Source organism: Squalius cephalus (assembly GCF_949319135.1).
Source record: "Squalius cephalus genome assembly, chromosome: 12".
Taxonomy (NCBI): domain Eukaryota; kingdom Metazoa; phylum Chordata; class Actinopteri; order Cypriniformes; family Leuciscidae; genus Squalius; species Squalius cephalus.
In genome coordinates, this window is record NC_137133.1 from 1831034 (window position 1) to 1846826 (window position 15793).

The 15793-nt window shown below is 40.6% G+C and overlaps 1 protein-coding gene across 34 annotated transcripts in view; it reads left to right on the plus strand.

Annotated features, from left to right (window-relative positions):
- The first annotated feature begins 6432 nt into the window (after positions 1–6432).
- Positions 6433–15793, plus strand: part of ptprk (protein tyrosine phosphatase receptor type K) — a 195083-nt gene continuing 185722 nt past the window's right edge. For 16 of the 34 annotated variants that reach the window (XM_079887473.1, XM_079887477.1, XM_079887476.1 and 13 more), the window contains exons 1-2: positions 6434–6715; positions 8193–8216. In XM_079887473.1, coding sequence (XP_079743599.1) covers positions 6643–6715; positions 8193–8216 — 97 coding nt within the window. In that variant the 5' untranslated portion in view covers positions 6434–6642. Of the gene's footprint in view, positions 6716–8192; positions 8217–15793 lie in introns of all 34 variants that reach the window. The other 18 variants (XM_079887444.1, XM_079887466.1, XM_079887455.1 and 15 more) reach the window with 5 other exon arrangements.

Here is a 15793-nt window from a genome sequence, read left to right on the forward strand (position 1 = left end):
AAGGACACTGTAAAATTAAGTGTAACCCCTTTTTTTTTTGTAATGTAAGTACATAGTAGTTAAAGACTCAATATAAAGTGGGCCCACACTTCTACTGTTCCTCCATGGAGGTTGAAGTGGATTGAGAAGCGCGTTCAGATGCTGTGAGGAAACCAGAGACATTACTCAAGGCCCCGCCTCCCCTCGTGTCAAAGCGCGTCGATCAAATATTACAATATCGAGGAGAAAATTAAGCAGAACTATCATTCTGGTCACGAAAAGAGAGAGAGAGAACTGACCAGTGCATCTTTTGGTCTGTCTGTGTCTTGCTTACAACAGGGCTGTGTTCTGTGACTTTGTGCCTGACAAAAAAAGTGAGAGTGAAATACAGCTATTTATTATGTTTGATAAATGACAAAGGGCAACGGTGTTTATTTATAAACTGAAGCTCGGAAAAGATAACCGCGTCGCGCGTTAACATGCGTTCATATGCGCGTGCACGAAATGAAACGCGCACTATCCAGCAGAAACATCAGTGGGGACCAGTACAGTGCACTCTCAGAAAATAAAGTACATAATTGTACCTTTAGGGGTACAACCTTTAGGGGTACAATGGCTTGTCACTGGGGCTGTACCCTCAAGGGTACAATATTGTACCTTAACCTTTAAAAGAAACGGTACATATACACTCACCTAAAGGATTATTAGGAACACCATACTAATACTGTGTTTGACTCCCTTTCGCCTTCAGAACTGCCTTAATTCTACGTGGCATTGATTCAACAAGGTGCTGAAAGCATTCTTTAGAAATGTTGGCCCATATTGATAGGATAGCATCTTGCAGTTGATGGAGATTTGTGGGATGCACATCCAGGGCACGAAGCTCCTGTTCCACCACATCCCAAAGATGCTCTATTGGGTTGAGATCTGGTGACTGTGGGGGCCATTTTAGTACAGTAAACTCATTGTCATGTTCAAGAAACCAATTTGAAATGATTCGAGCTTTGTGACATGATGCATTATCCTGCTGGAAGTAGCCATCAGAGGATGGGTACATGGTGGCCATAAAGGGATGGACATGGTCAGAAACAATGCTCAGGTAGGCCGTGGCATTTAAACGATGCCCAATTGGCACTAAGGGGCCTAAAGTGTGCCAAGAAAACATCCCCCACACCATTACACCACCACCACCAGCCTGCACAGTGGTAACAAGGCATGATGGATCCATGTTCTCATTCTGTTTACGCCAAATTCTGACTCTAAGATCTGAATGTCTCAACAGAAATCGAGACTCATCAGACCAGGCAACATTTTTCCAGTCTTCAACTGTCCAATTTTGGTGAGCTCGTGCAAATTGTAGCCTCTTTTTCCTATTTGTAGTGGAGATGAGTGGTACCCGGTGGGGTCTTCTGCTGTTGTAGCCCATCCGCCTCAATGTTGTGCGTGTTGTGGCTTCACAAATGCTTTGCTGCATACCTCGGTTGTAACGAGTGGTTATTTCAGTCAAAGTTGCTCTTCTATCAGCTTGAATCAGTCGGCCCATTCTCCTCTGACCTCTAGCATCAACAAGGCATTTTCGCCCACAGGACTGCCGCATACTGGATGTTTTTCCCTTTTCACACCATTCTTTGTAAACCCTAGAAATGGTTGTGCGTGAAAATCCCAGTAACAGAGCAGATTGTGAAATACTCAGACCGGCCCATCTGGCACCAACAACCATGCCACGCTCAAAATTGCTTAAATCACCTTTCTTTCCCATTCTGACATCCAGTTTGGAGTTCAGGAGATTGTCTTGACCAGGACCACACCCCTAAATGCATTGAAGCAACTGCCATGTGATTGGTTGATTAGATAATTTGATTAATGAGAAATTGGACAAGTGTTCCTAATAATCCTTTAGGTGAGTGTAGGTACCTTTTAATGCTTTTTGACCCTCAAAAAGGTACATGTACCTTGAGGTCCAATAATAAGCCCTATGGGGTACGTTAGTGTAGATTGTACCTTGGGGGACAGAAATGGACTCCTACTGAACCCCTATTTCTGACAGTGTATGGGCGTGATGGCACGCTTCATTATAGACGCACATACTTTTAAAACAAGACAATGATTATCTGAAGTCTCCAAGTCAGTTTAGTTACAACTCTGCAATAAAGCAAGATGGAAAGCAATGTATTGACTATTGATTTATAGGCTATATAGGCTTATTGCATTTAAAATGTTGATTGGCTGGACATACTGGTCAATGTGGATGCACATCCCTCAGTAAATAATAACTAAAAAAGTAATTAAAAAAAGTATCACACGTATTATCATTTAAAACACAGTGACATGCTATGACAAGCCATTTTAGCTTTTATTCATTCACAGGATGCATTTTTGATATCAATAATTAAATTTGTACTATTTAAAATGTGAATTCTTGATATTAAGAATGTAATGTTTCTAGTAACAATGTCTATTTCTGATATCAGGAATTACATTTTCATTAGTACTAGTTAAAGTAGGGAGGATTGTAATGGGAGCACTGGGTGTCAGGTGTGACTGTGTGGCAATGGCTAATGGTTTACATGGCTCAGGGGTCAGGGGTCAGGTAGGACGGCCCCTTAACAGAATTTTGCTTAGGGCCCCAGGGAGGTCAGGATCAGCTCTGGGGGAGAGAGATGAAAACAGTTATTTTAATAAACTTTGCCTACCTTTACTCCTCTGGTACTATGTACACATAACCTTGTTTATCAAAGCGACTGTTTGAAGCGCTCGTCTATGTTTTTTTCTCTTTCATTTTTGCAATACCTGCAGCCTCGAGCGGCTCACTGATTCACTTTGTTCTTTGGCGTGTATACTTACTTTTTCCTTCCTCTCTCTCTCTCTCTCTCTCTCTCTCTCTCTCTCTCTCCCTGCTTTCGTTAGCATTTCTCCAGACGCAGTGAGCAGACGGACCGTCCCGTCAACATCTCCACACCTGAACGCATTGGGTTCAGTGTATTCAGTTGTTCATGTTGACACACACCCCTACACATGCACACATACGCCTAGGGCTGCGTCCCAAAACTTAGGCAGTGACTTGTTGCCTTTGAAGGCAGCATGTGCGCACAAAGCCAGGTTCCTCACGACACTGATTTCAGACTTCTGAGGCAGCGTTTAGACTAAACAGAGAGCTTTAGTGAAAGCGAATATTTAACCCTCATCCTTCCCTCGCACTTTGTAACATATCTTTCCCTCGCGGGTTATAATGACCCGAACCCTAAAATTATACTTACATTTTTTTGTTGTCCAGAAAGCTTATTTTATTTCATTTTGCATTTTTAATGCAATTATTTTGGAGATTTTGCAGTTATTTTTTATTTTATTTCAGCTCAAAATATCTTACATTGGGTGTCTTTGCCGACCTCTTGTGGAAAAATAATAATATAACATGATATTTCATGCCACTAGATGGCCTTATAGCTCTATATGGAGCAAATGAGCTGTTCCGCTGGGTCCTAAAGCCATTTCTCTTCAGTGTGCATTCAGATCATAGACTGTAAAAAAATATGGACGTAGTGTCCGTGACGTCACCCGTAGGTTTCTGAAGAGCATTTTTGAAGCCTAAAGTAGGCGGAGCCGGCCGTCGCCATCTTGGCCTTGCGTCACTCCCGGATAACAGAAAATGGGCAAAGAGGCGGGGCGTGAGTGGAGCTGAGGAGCTCAATTAAAGGTTCCTATTTTTGCCCTTCGAAATATTATAATAGTTAAAAGACATGGCTACAAGTGAGACTGTGTATCGTGATTCTGTACTATTCTGCTAGTTGAAAATGCATTATGCAGTAACAATATTACTCTGAGAGTGTGTGTGTGTGAGACAGTGATTTATGTGCATACATGTCAGTCACTCTTTTTTTATAGTCTATGGTCCGTCAACGCGGCATCGCTCGTCAAGTTCGTAGAGAGCTTATTCAGTCCATTTTAAATTCTGATTTTGGCCACCTCTCCATAGATATAGTGCCTATGAAGTTCAAGTAAATGCGCTAGAAAATCCGCGCTCAAGGATGTGCATTTAACGTTATTGCATGGACGGAGAAAGCTCCGACGCCTGCAGGATTTCATCTGACGGTACATAAACATAATCAATCTGTTCCGTGAGAGCAGAACGAACGAGCCTTTATTGACGTTTTTAAATCTGATAACTCCAAAAAGCAACGAAATTGTCAGACATCCATTAGTGCATGTTCACAGAGGAAAACAACTGAAATGCAGCGCTGGTTGTTCTCTCAAACGATACTCGACGACAACGACTGAATCCAAAGACGTGGGCGAAGTAGGCTAATGGGTGTTTTAAATTGTATGAAATAATCCCGAAAAAAAGCACAAAACACTGCAGAGATGGCAAGTTCAGCAGCTAAAATTTGCTGAGGTGAACTGACGGCTAGTAACAGCAGACAAACGGCTAGCGGCAATCCACCTGTCACTCAAGTGGCCACACCCTTGCAGAACTTTAAATATTAATCAACTAAACGGAAGAGTTATAAAAAAATTCACCCCCCTCACAGTTGTCATGAAGGGCAAAATTAGCTGTATAGACCAAAGCCACATACAGACACCAGGCTGTAAACATGTTTTTTTCTGCTGTAAAGTTGGTCATTTTAACATGGGGGAGAGACAGATTTGACTCACTTCTGACAACAGCCTCAAGCGGCCAGTCAACGAATTGCAGTTTAACTCACTTCCGTGTTGGTTTCAAGAGAGAGACGGGGAGGTTGCCGCTTGATTCAGATACACATCTACCCTGGTAATCCAGAGTTCTCGCGAGAGCACAAGTTGAATTTGCTCAGCGAGTTACTCTGATGTCAAGTAATGATGCTCATTAAATATGCCCCTCGATCCGAGCTGCACCAATCACAGCGGGTTATCTGATATAGGCGGGCCAGAGGCGAGATGACGACAGCGCTGTGACGTCGAAGTCATTAGTAAACATTGCAAGATGGCTCTGGATGAACACCAGTTGTTTGAAACGGCTTTGGCCGCTACAGTGAACGAGTTAGACTTGGCTTTTCTCTAAAAGAGGAACAGAAGACGCCGCTCGAATCCTTCCTTTGCAAGAAGGGCGTTTTTGCTATTTTGCCGACCGGATACGGCAAGAGTCTATTCTACCAGTTACCTCCGCTGGTAGCTATTAGCTAAGCGATAACTTGTTGTGATTGGTCGTAGTGTTATCCAATTGCATGCAGTGAGATTTTCAAACGCATGCTTGGTGCCGCCCCTCGAGCTGGCCGAGTTTCATTAGGCGACGCCAGATCATTAATCTTTCAGATTTAGGTCTGGATTTCCAGGCTAATACACATCTAGACATTATTTTTTTATACAATAAAAAATTGGTAAAGTTTTAGCATTTTTAGTTAGAATTTTGAGCATTTTTAGGTTTTTCTATTTGTACTGAAGCATTCCTCACATTCAATTCATTCCTAAGGGGGTCGAATTGACCCGTAAGGTTTTTAAAGGTTTTTAAATTTCAATTTAAAACAAATTTCAGACTCCATCTTTTATTTTTCTATTTTTTACCAAACTGTCACTGAATGGAATGCAGGATTGTGGAAAATGAATGGCAGCGAAGGATACGTCTACGCTGCCTTCAAAAATCAATCAGATGAAGGTTTCTCAAGAGAAAGGAAGTGAAACTGACATTGGGCCTTGATGCCGTCCTGCCTTGAAACGTGTCCTCCCAAGGCGTTTTTAAGCTTGGGGACGCAGCCTATGTCAACTTTTCCATTTCTCTGCAATCACGACACGAGTGATCACAATTCAGAATAAAATCAATCACAAATCAGCGCACATTATATGATGAACGAGCATTCAAACAATGTAAGTAAATGAAAGATTTTCAAACCTTTGATATTATAGTTACTAGCCCAAACCATTTACAGATTGATGAGTAACACTGACTCAGTGATATAATTTCCCTTTTAGTTCGAGTCAACCAATGGTGTGAGTTTGTGGCAGGGCTTTTTGTTGATTTGACCAATGGAAGAGTGTTCATAAAGTCATTATTTTTTTGCAATTTACCTGCTGAATGTAGCGTTTAAAAAAAATCTAAAATATCTAAAATAAATAAATCGAAACTATCGAGAGTTTAAAGGCAGTAGTCTGTACAGTTTTGATAACTTCTGCCAGATTTAGCCCTCTCTGCGAAACCCCGCCCCCAAATTATTGACATGCCGAAAGGCTTTGTGATTGGCTAACACAAGTGCTTGTATTGAGTGCGCAGTGCTCAGGTGGTCACAGAGTGGTTTCTCATACCTTTCCCAGTCAGGTAGTAGTGGTATTAAACAAAAAGCTCTCCCAGCAGCAGCAGCACCTGAAGTGTCTGTCGGAGAGAAGAGGGAGAATGAGGTGAGCGCGCACAGTGATGATGATGATGATGTCAGTGTCCGTCAGTAGGGGGCGCGCGCTTCTCCACTCGTAAAGGGCCACCGCGCTCGTGACGTCACGCACTCACTCTCGCCACTCGCAGCGCAACAGAGTATCGGAGCGAGCGCGAGACACGGAGAGAGAGAGAGAGAGAGAGAGAAAGAGAGAGAGAGAGTGTGTGTGTGTGTGTGAGAGAGAGAGAGAGCATGGGGCGCGCGGATCGGCTGGAATAAGAAACAATTCCCAACACTTTTAAAAACTTTCTCAACTCGGCCGACAGATATGGATACCATCATTTTCAGCATGGTAGTCCTGCACACTGCGTTCGGAGGCGCAGGAGCCCAGTACACACCCGGTAAGTGCCTAAACATTCACCTTTAACGATCCCTGGAGCGGAACGACCAAAAGTTTATGCGGTTGTTGCTTTGAATGCGTGCGCACCTTTATGTGTGGCTCGAGCACTCGGTTAGTTCGTTTATGTGTCCAGGTGTCTCTTTGGACGGGACATGTGTGTGTGTAGGGGTGATTTGTGCTGGTTTTGTGCTAGAGAACAGGGAGAACACAGGTATTTCAGTTGCGGAGTGAAAGTGCTTCACCGAGCCCCACTAACCCTGCTCAACTGCCCGCCTGGAATGTCTGTCGTCACTGGGAGCAGATTCTAATGAGAATTCTCTTTATTTACAACACAAACAGAAAACAGAATCGCTCTAATAGAATCTTTCTAATGCAATCGTTCTAATGACCCGACAAATGCGTCGGAGTTGTACGGGTTTAAAACTCCCGAGTCGTCTCGTAGGAAAACATTATTTTAAGTCCTGCGTGTTTAGAAGTAGGCTACACAATATACAACATCTTAGAAAATCAAAAATCCTCTTAAGATGTTGCGTTCATTAGTATCCGTCAGGATTGGCTTCAAATGATACATTCTCACACGAGGATTTTTCAGAACTATAGGGAAATGTGTAGGATCAAACCTCCGATTTACTTGAGTTTGTTCAAATTTTGAAAGATGTTTCTTTACAGGAGTTTGTTTTCTTTAAAGTATCATTTTTCTTTACAGTATCAGTTTTCTTTTAAAATATATGTTAAAATGATAATTATTGTAGGTTTTAGCTGGAGCACAAATGTGACCTCAAAGCATCACAGTGTATCAGGGGGGAAAATGGCACATTTTGAATAATTTTGGCTGATGTTTAGTTGAAATTATTAGTTTCTTTCACAGATATGAGGATAAAACAGAGCTGTTACCAACTGAGAGAAATGCATGAGGTTTGATAGTGTTGTTTTTACGTCCCCAAACGTGTCATTATAAATCATTCCGAATGGACTCACATTATCAAATATTAAATGATCACTTTTTATAATTCCTGCAACATTATTATCATATAACTGTTATTATTAGTATTGTTGGTCACTTTGTAAATAATCACAGATAATTTATTGTGGGTCAGATGTTTTTTTTTTTTTTTTAATCGACTGAAATCCTAAAAGTTTTGCCTGTACTCAGACAGATGATTTACACACATCTAACGCTTTCTAATCTTGCGATTGCTCACATCTGTAACCCGTATCACAGCTCCGTCTGTGGGGGGGATACAGCTGTCTATGTAATTGCTGATTAATTAATCAGTGAGTCTTACCCTCGGATTAATTCTATTAGAATAATCAAAAACAACGGATGACAAATGGCAAATTACGTGAGGCTGGGATTGATTAGTGACTGGTGTAATTATGCCAGCGTGTTATGGAAATGAAGAGGGGGATCAGCGCTCGCTTTGAACGAGCCAGCTAATCCCTGATATATCGCTCTTTTTCTCTTTCCCTGGACGCAGCTCAAATGGGACATGCGGAGAAAGGTGAGTCGTAAATCCATGCCACTATCATCATCATCATCATCATCATCATAAACATCTGTCCTGGGCATCTGTGTCTGAACGATTGACCCAATGACCTCGTCCCGATGTGCCGCTCCGTCAGCCAAACGAGCGCGGGTTTGCGCGACCCTGAGCCGCAGTCATGCACTTGATCAGACAAACATATCGACGCACAATTCAGCTTTGTTTACCCCTCACATGCACACTTAACAGGGAACCAATGACTTCCCAGAATCCCCACGCGATCAGCTTTCAGAGTAAAAGTGCTGGACTTGTGTTTGTAATAAGCCACGTCTTGATTCTTACTCAGAGTAAATTTCATTGCAGGCTGTCATAGAAACATGATTATAGAGAAGGACAAAGAGAAAGCTTTCTTCTGCATTTCTTCAGAGCGCTCGGAGCCGTTGGCATGCTGACTTTCAAATGCTTTTAAAGGAAAGCCTTGCAAACGGCTGCTCAGACACAATGGCAAATTATGCACATTTCTTACACGTTTGCTGCAGACTCCGATTACAGCCGCACACTTGCATGTGTGTGTGTGTGTTATGCTTTTACAGCCGAGAGAAAGCAAGGTCTTCAATGTGACTTTAACAAGGCGTTTGTGCGTGGAGTCGTGAAAGGCTAACTCGTGATTTGAATATAATGCTTTGCTTCTCGGGTTGTTATTTTGGCCCATGTGCCATCGGTGTGGACGTAATGATCGAGATGGGATGTAAAGTGATGTTAAGTGAGTCTGAGGAGGAATAGAAGAATATGAGCGTGTGTTTTGTCTTCCACACCGAAGGTTTTGGCCCTGGAGAACTGAGATTCGGTGTATCCAGCGGAAATGAGTCTGATGCTCTGAGAGTCTGTCGGTGGAGAACAGCACTTGACTGGCTGTCAACAATATTTGGGGCTTGCTTTTTTTTTTTGGACATTCTTTGTAAGGTCAAAAAGAAAGAAAACTTGCAGAGACATCTCTTCTCCTCTCTGATGACGAGGGCGGGGCAACCTGTCAATCACACGAGATCCACCAATAGCAAACCACAACCATCCAATCAATTCCCCACAGACACAATCAAGCCCCGCCCACATTTGTTCTTGTTCCTGAAGCGTTTCACTCGGATATACGACACAATAAAGAAGAAAAGATCAGCACAACTTACAATTCATGTTAACTTTAAAATGTGTGGAACAGTGGGAATGCGCACCAATGAATCATATTTCCAGTAAGAGTAATATCATGTCAAAATTGTGTCAACAAAATTGGGCAATTATAGGTAACACTTTATTTTACAGTGTCATTGTTACATGTAGTTACTGTAGTAATAACTATAAATTATGCATAATTACATGCAATTAACCCTAAACCAAACACTCATCTTAACCCTAACCCAATAGTACGTACATGTAGTTAATTATTATTACTTAATACTTGAATGTATAATAACACAGTAACACAGACACCTTAACATAAAGGGTTACACTTTATTTTAAGGTGTCATTGTTACAGTGTAATTATATATTTAAGTACTGAGTAATATTAAGCAACTACATGTACATACTATAGGGTTTATGATTTAGTTGAGGGTTAGTTGCATGTAATTATGCATAATTTACTGTTATTACTATGGTAAGTACATGTAACATATGTAACAAGGACACTGCAAAATAAAGTGTTACCAAATAAAGTGTAACCCTTTATTTTAAGGTGTCTTTGTAAATTATACATTTAAGTACTGAGTAATATTAACATGTACGTACTATAGGGTTAGGACTAGGGTTTGGTTTGGTTTATGGTTAGTTCTAATTATGCATAATTTATAGTTATTACTGCATGTGTAACACGTGTAACAATGACACTGTAAAATAAAGTGTTCCAGAGAAAGTTGAGGTAATTTTTCTGTGATGAATCACGCAGAAGACCAGAAAGATTCGGTGTTCCTTGTCTGCAGGATCTGATCTGCCGGGTCACTGAGGGCCTCGCGTCTGTGTTAAATCACAGCTTCGGCTGCTAGTTGCTTATCACAGCAGCTGCGAGAGAGAGAGAGAGAGAGAGAGAGAGAGCCGTGCTTATTTTGCAGACTCGCTACAAAATCTATTTACAGCAGACAGGTATTGTCTTCGGACAGCGCTTTTTCTCCTCGCTGAAGTTTCTCAGATTATGCGCACAGAATCAATACCTGACAAGTGCGTGGAGCGCTTTAGTGTTTCATCTGATGCAGCTGTATGGATTTTTAATCCAGTCCTGCGTAACGTCGTCTCGGCTGATGCTGAGGGTTTGTCAGCGCGCTTATGGAATCGATGCTCAGTGAATCTGAATGAATGAAGTTATTCTCATTAGAAACAGTGCTGACCTGTCAGCTGGGCATGTGTTGAGGACATGTCTTCACCTTAAGTGTCCTTAAAGTCATTTCACATGACGTGTGTCGACACTCACTCCCTCAAGCACTGGAATCCAGCATTCAAGTTATAAATTACTTCTTCATTTCAAGATTATTGGCCAATTTGAATGATGTATCATTGCTTGAAAATTGTATCTAGATATGACACAACATCAAAAGGAAAAGCACATTGTGACATTCATTGAATATTCATCATATTATACACACTAGATATTACATGCAAATTAATAAACAGTCACATTTCCATTCTGTGATTCGGTATGCAACACTAAGGTGTCCTTGTTACAGTGTAATTATATATTTAGCTACTGAAGTAATATTAAATGCACTTTCCATGTAGGGTTAGTTGCGTGTGATCATGCATAGTGGTGCACGATATATATCGTCTACGATAATATAGTGATTGTTGTTTTAACGATGTGCGATCTGACATTATCGAGTATTATTATTATTTTGATTTATTGATTAAATGTTAGAATTTGACACAAAATATGATGCATACATTTAATAGTTAAAAAAAATGCCTTTATAAAGTAAAAAATGCCCGTAAGAGGTAAAAATCTATTTAAACTTAATGGAAAAGATGATTTCTGTGAACTGAGCATCACACAGAATATGAAGAATATCATTAGTCCTTAACCTGCCAAGATACCAACGCAACAAACACACTCAGAAAAATATCGTCTAATTATCATTATCGAGAAAATCCCAGAAAATATTGAGAAATAATTTTTTGTGCCGGGCAGCGATTAATCGCATCCAAAATAAAAGTTTGTGTTTACATAATATATGTGTGTGCACTGTCACTGTGTATAATTATTTTGTATAATACACACATGTATGTATATATTTAAGAAATATTTGCATACACTGTATATATATATTTATGTTATATATAAATATAAATATTTTATATATACCTAACACATTTTAAAAAAATATATACATGCATGTGTGTGTATTTATATATACAAAATAATTATACACAGTATTATGTAAAAATAAAATATTTTGGATGCGATTAATCATTGCCCATCACTAATAATTTTTTATCAATATCGCACACCTCTAATCATGCATAATTTAAGATATTACTATAGTAGCCACATATAACATGTGTAACAAGGGCACTGGAGGTCAAAGTGCTTCATGATGTGTGTGTTTGCGTTGAAGCTCGGATCACGTGACACAGAGGAGGACGAGCGCGGCTGTTTTGAAGGGATCTGTGTGCTGTGATTAGTGTGATTCGGTGAGGCTGGAGGTCAGTGAACATCTGCTGACACGTTCCCTCAGAGAAGCGCAGGGCTTTTCCACAGAGACGCACGCTGTTGCCTGCGGAGGACGAGCACTTTGTGGATTACCTCAGTAATGGGCAGCAGGGCCTGTAAGCTCCTTTAGAGAGGCTCGAATCACAGCCAAAGGAGGGAAAGTCGGATTGAGGATTTGGTCATTCGATTGTTTTTGTTTTATGTTGTCTCTGCCCTCGGGCTTCGAAGAGCGGCGTGTTGTGATTTGTGACTGTCCTGATATCCATAAAGATTATGATGATGGTGCTGGTGATTATCGAATTAAGCCCACAGCGCCGATCATAAGCTCTCTTTAAAGGAAAACATCCTTTCAGCGTCGTGTCGTCACCCGGAGGAGAGTCGTGTTGCTCTTTCACATCAGCTTCACTCATCAAGGAGCCGTTTGGTCCCAGGTGTTTCCTAGCGGACACAAATCCCAATCATTGACTTTAAAACCGAATTTGATGACAAGCGTTGGAGATCTGAGACTTTCAATCGCATATTCTGATGTGAAGGACAGTTTTTGTGATGTGGTTGAGATCTCAAACTGAAGACTACTGGGTGTTTCGCTCAGGAGAACACTTTGAGAAGCGGGAGACTTAAGGGAACATTTCCGTTTAATCTCATCGCTTTATAGTGGAAACTAGATTAGAAAGAGATCTCATTTGGGATGTTCTCTTTATGTCTGTAAATCTGAGCACAGTATGAGACGTTGTTGAGATTTGAAGCTTTAAAGTTGACATGAGAGTCTTTTGTTCAGGAGGAACATCCGAGAAGCATTGAATCTCATTTGCGTTTTGTCTTTCCTCGGGCGACTCTCACAGCGTTTCCTCCCGTGAACGCTCTCGGCTCAACCTCGCCGTTGTTAAAAACACTCCGCAGCCTTAATTTTGCACAAAATGGTTGTCATGTCCTCTGACTCCCCGGTGTCAGGACAGCAGAAAGGTGCGTTAATCGTGACGGACAGCTCACATGCTGAGACAGGAGCGCGGATGACAGATCTGAGATGAGGGCGAGCGAGTGCGAATGAGACTGGAAATGAGAAGGAGAGAGAGAGAGAGACCGTATGCCTCGCCGTGATTCATCTGTCTGGAGTCAGGCTGTCTTATATCTGTGTCAACACCATGACGTTTTGGAGATATCAAGTTTGAACACGTCCAGGAGTGTGTGTGTGTGTGATTTACCTGTCTTTCATTCTTCGCTCCTTTGAGACGCACACATGTGAAATCCTCTCAGACTTCGGCTGAATTAAGGAGTCGTGTCTGCGCGTCACGGCTCAAACTGGCCTACTTCTGATGTCTGACTCGCACTTGTAAAAGCTAATATAACATCTGTAATGACACTATATTGAAAAACATCAGAAGCAGGTTCTTCCTCAACTATTGCAGTGCTCTTTCATCACTGTAACCTTGCTGGAATAATAATAATAGTAGTTATTATTCATTAACAAAAACCCATTAGGTATATAAGAGCATTTTAGTCATTTATCTAGACGTTTTTGTTTTTAATTTTTTGGTGTATGTGTGTGCATTGATGTTGTATTCTGTTTAATATAATTGAAAACTAAAATAACAAATAATAAATGTTGATGCATGTTGATGGAGTGGGCACTAATAAGCAGTGAAAATATTAATTTTACATTATGACAAAACACTTAAGGCTTACATTTTTAAGAATTACATTCAGTTTGACATTAGAACAGATATATATGCAAAATTAATTTTAATTTTGAAATGAACAACATGAACTGAGTTCAACTCAGTGTAAGTATGAGTTGCATTTAAAAAAAAAAAATCAATTCATAGATAGAGGCACAAATGAGTGTCATGTCTTTGAGCATTAGTATAGCTGTAATAATAATGTCAGTTTAACGTTTCTGAGACCACGAAGCCCTCTTTGTAAGGTTTGAGTGAAGGTCTTTGTCTGGTTGAAGTGCCCAGCCCTATCCTTCCGGCAAACAAACAGAAAAGCATTGCATCTGTTCCTAAGTGTTTTCAGCCTACTTTACTGCATAAGGTCAAATGTTTTGGGGAACAGCTGTGCTAGCCTGAGGGAGAGCCGGCGGGAAGCGTCGGCACAGGTGGGCCTCAGGGGGCGGGGCTCGGCGCTGTCAATCATCTCTGCCTCTGTAGGGGGTGGACCTTATATACAGGATATTTATATAGTCACTGTTGGGTGGAAACCGTGTGTGTCCCGAACCGCTACTTTTCAGAGAATGGGGGGAGGGGGGTATTTTTTTAAATAATTAACGCTGTGTTGTCAAAGTTGATATTGTGGCTTTAGTCAGACACTTAACATTTTATTAATAACATGTTACAAAAATCAAGCTGAAATGGAGTTACGAGTTGTTTGACCTGTGAATGTCGAATGTGTGTTTTGTCCTTCATCATCTGACACAGTAAGAGCATCGCATTACGCTTTCATCAACTTACAGGTTATGAAGTTTAGTGTGTTTATGTGGCCGCTCAGTGTCTCTGTTCTCATGTTATTAAAGATGAAGTGCTTCACACGGGCTGTTTAAGACGGTATTGACTGTGGCTCAACGACAAATGCCAATTGAAGACACTTTTCTCCACTCCTCAAATACACATACATTAGCCTTTACATATACAGTGTTTGTAGAGTAAAGAAAACGCTGTACTTAATCAAACATCAGTGCTTTATTTACTCTCCAACTGCAAATAAGCAGAGACGCTCCAAACTGAGAGCAGAACTTCATTCATGATAGAGGTGGGCGGAGCTATGAGCTTTGACTGACAGTTTGAGGAGCAAATGGAGTAACGTGCGTTAGTTCTCTTTTTAACACTTTTTTTAATGTTTAAGTATAGGGTTGGGAATCGAAAATCGATCCAATGATGAACATGAAAACAAACTAAAAGTCCAGAGGTCAGGATTCGGATACTTGTTATAAAATTAAAATTAAACTCTGTTTTCAGTGCTGCACACACACATATACACAGAATATTGGATCCGCGAAACTCTTAAAGTGACAGCAGCCTAATATTCCTGCGGCCGTCTCTATAATAACACTAATATTCCTGCGGCCGTCTCTATAATAACACTAATCAAACAACAACAAGAACAACTCGTTCTTGACTGAATAACTTTTGTAACTATATTTGTAATGTATATTTTATTTATAAAGTGCAGTGTTATTTTACATTTGATTATAGTTTCTGTACATGAATACCTGAAAATCTTAAAACACTCTTTATTTCAATCTATCTTTCTTTAGTTTTGTTTTATCTTTCTTGTCTATCTTTGTCAAGTTGTTTACTTGTCTTTAATAATGCTTGACATTTATATTAGTTGGGCTAGTTGTTTTTTATAGTATTTTTAAACCACAGGCAAACGCTCCTTGTGTTTTAGCCTGTTGATTTGTGTTCATGATATTCAGCTACAATTTTAAAAGTCTTGCAATAAGACTAAATGTGATTGATATCTAAGTTTTTCTTTTAACTTACTGGAATCGAAATTAGGAATTGATGAGCAGAATCGAAATAATAATGATACTCAACCCTAGTTAAGTATTTGCAAAACCCATAGACCGGCGTAAAGCGTTGACCAATAGTAATGGTTTAAATGACATAGTATGGAGATACGAAGTTTCATCACAACATGACAAATATAATATATATAATATATAGGCCCAGATGCTGGTGTCATTAATGGCCTGTACATGTCCGTGTCATTGATGGGCCCACACGAGTTTCCCGGCGTTCAGGACCGCACAGAGGGTTTTCTCATTACGCCGGTGTTAATTGATGCTAATAAGAGGCATGGGAGAGCCCTTGATCTCAGTGTGTTTGTCCTGCCTCTGGAGACGGCGTGTCTGAACCCCTCCAGACCCCGTCCTCACACCTTCACGCTGGAATTTACAGCCTGTGTT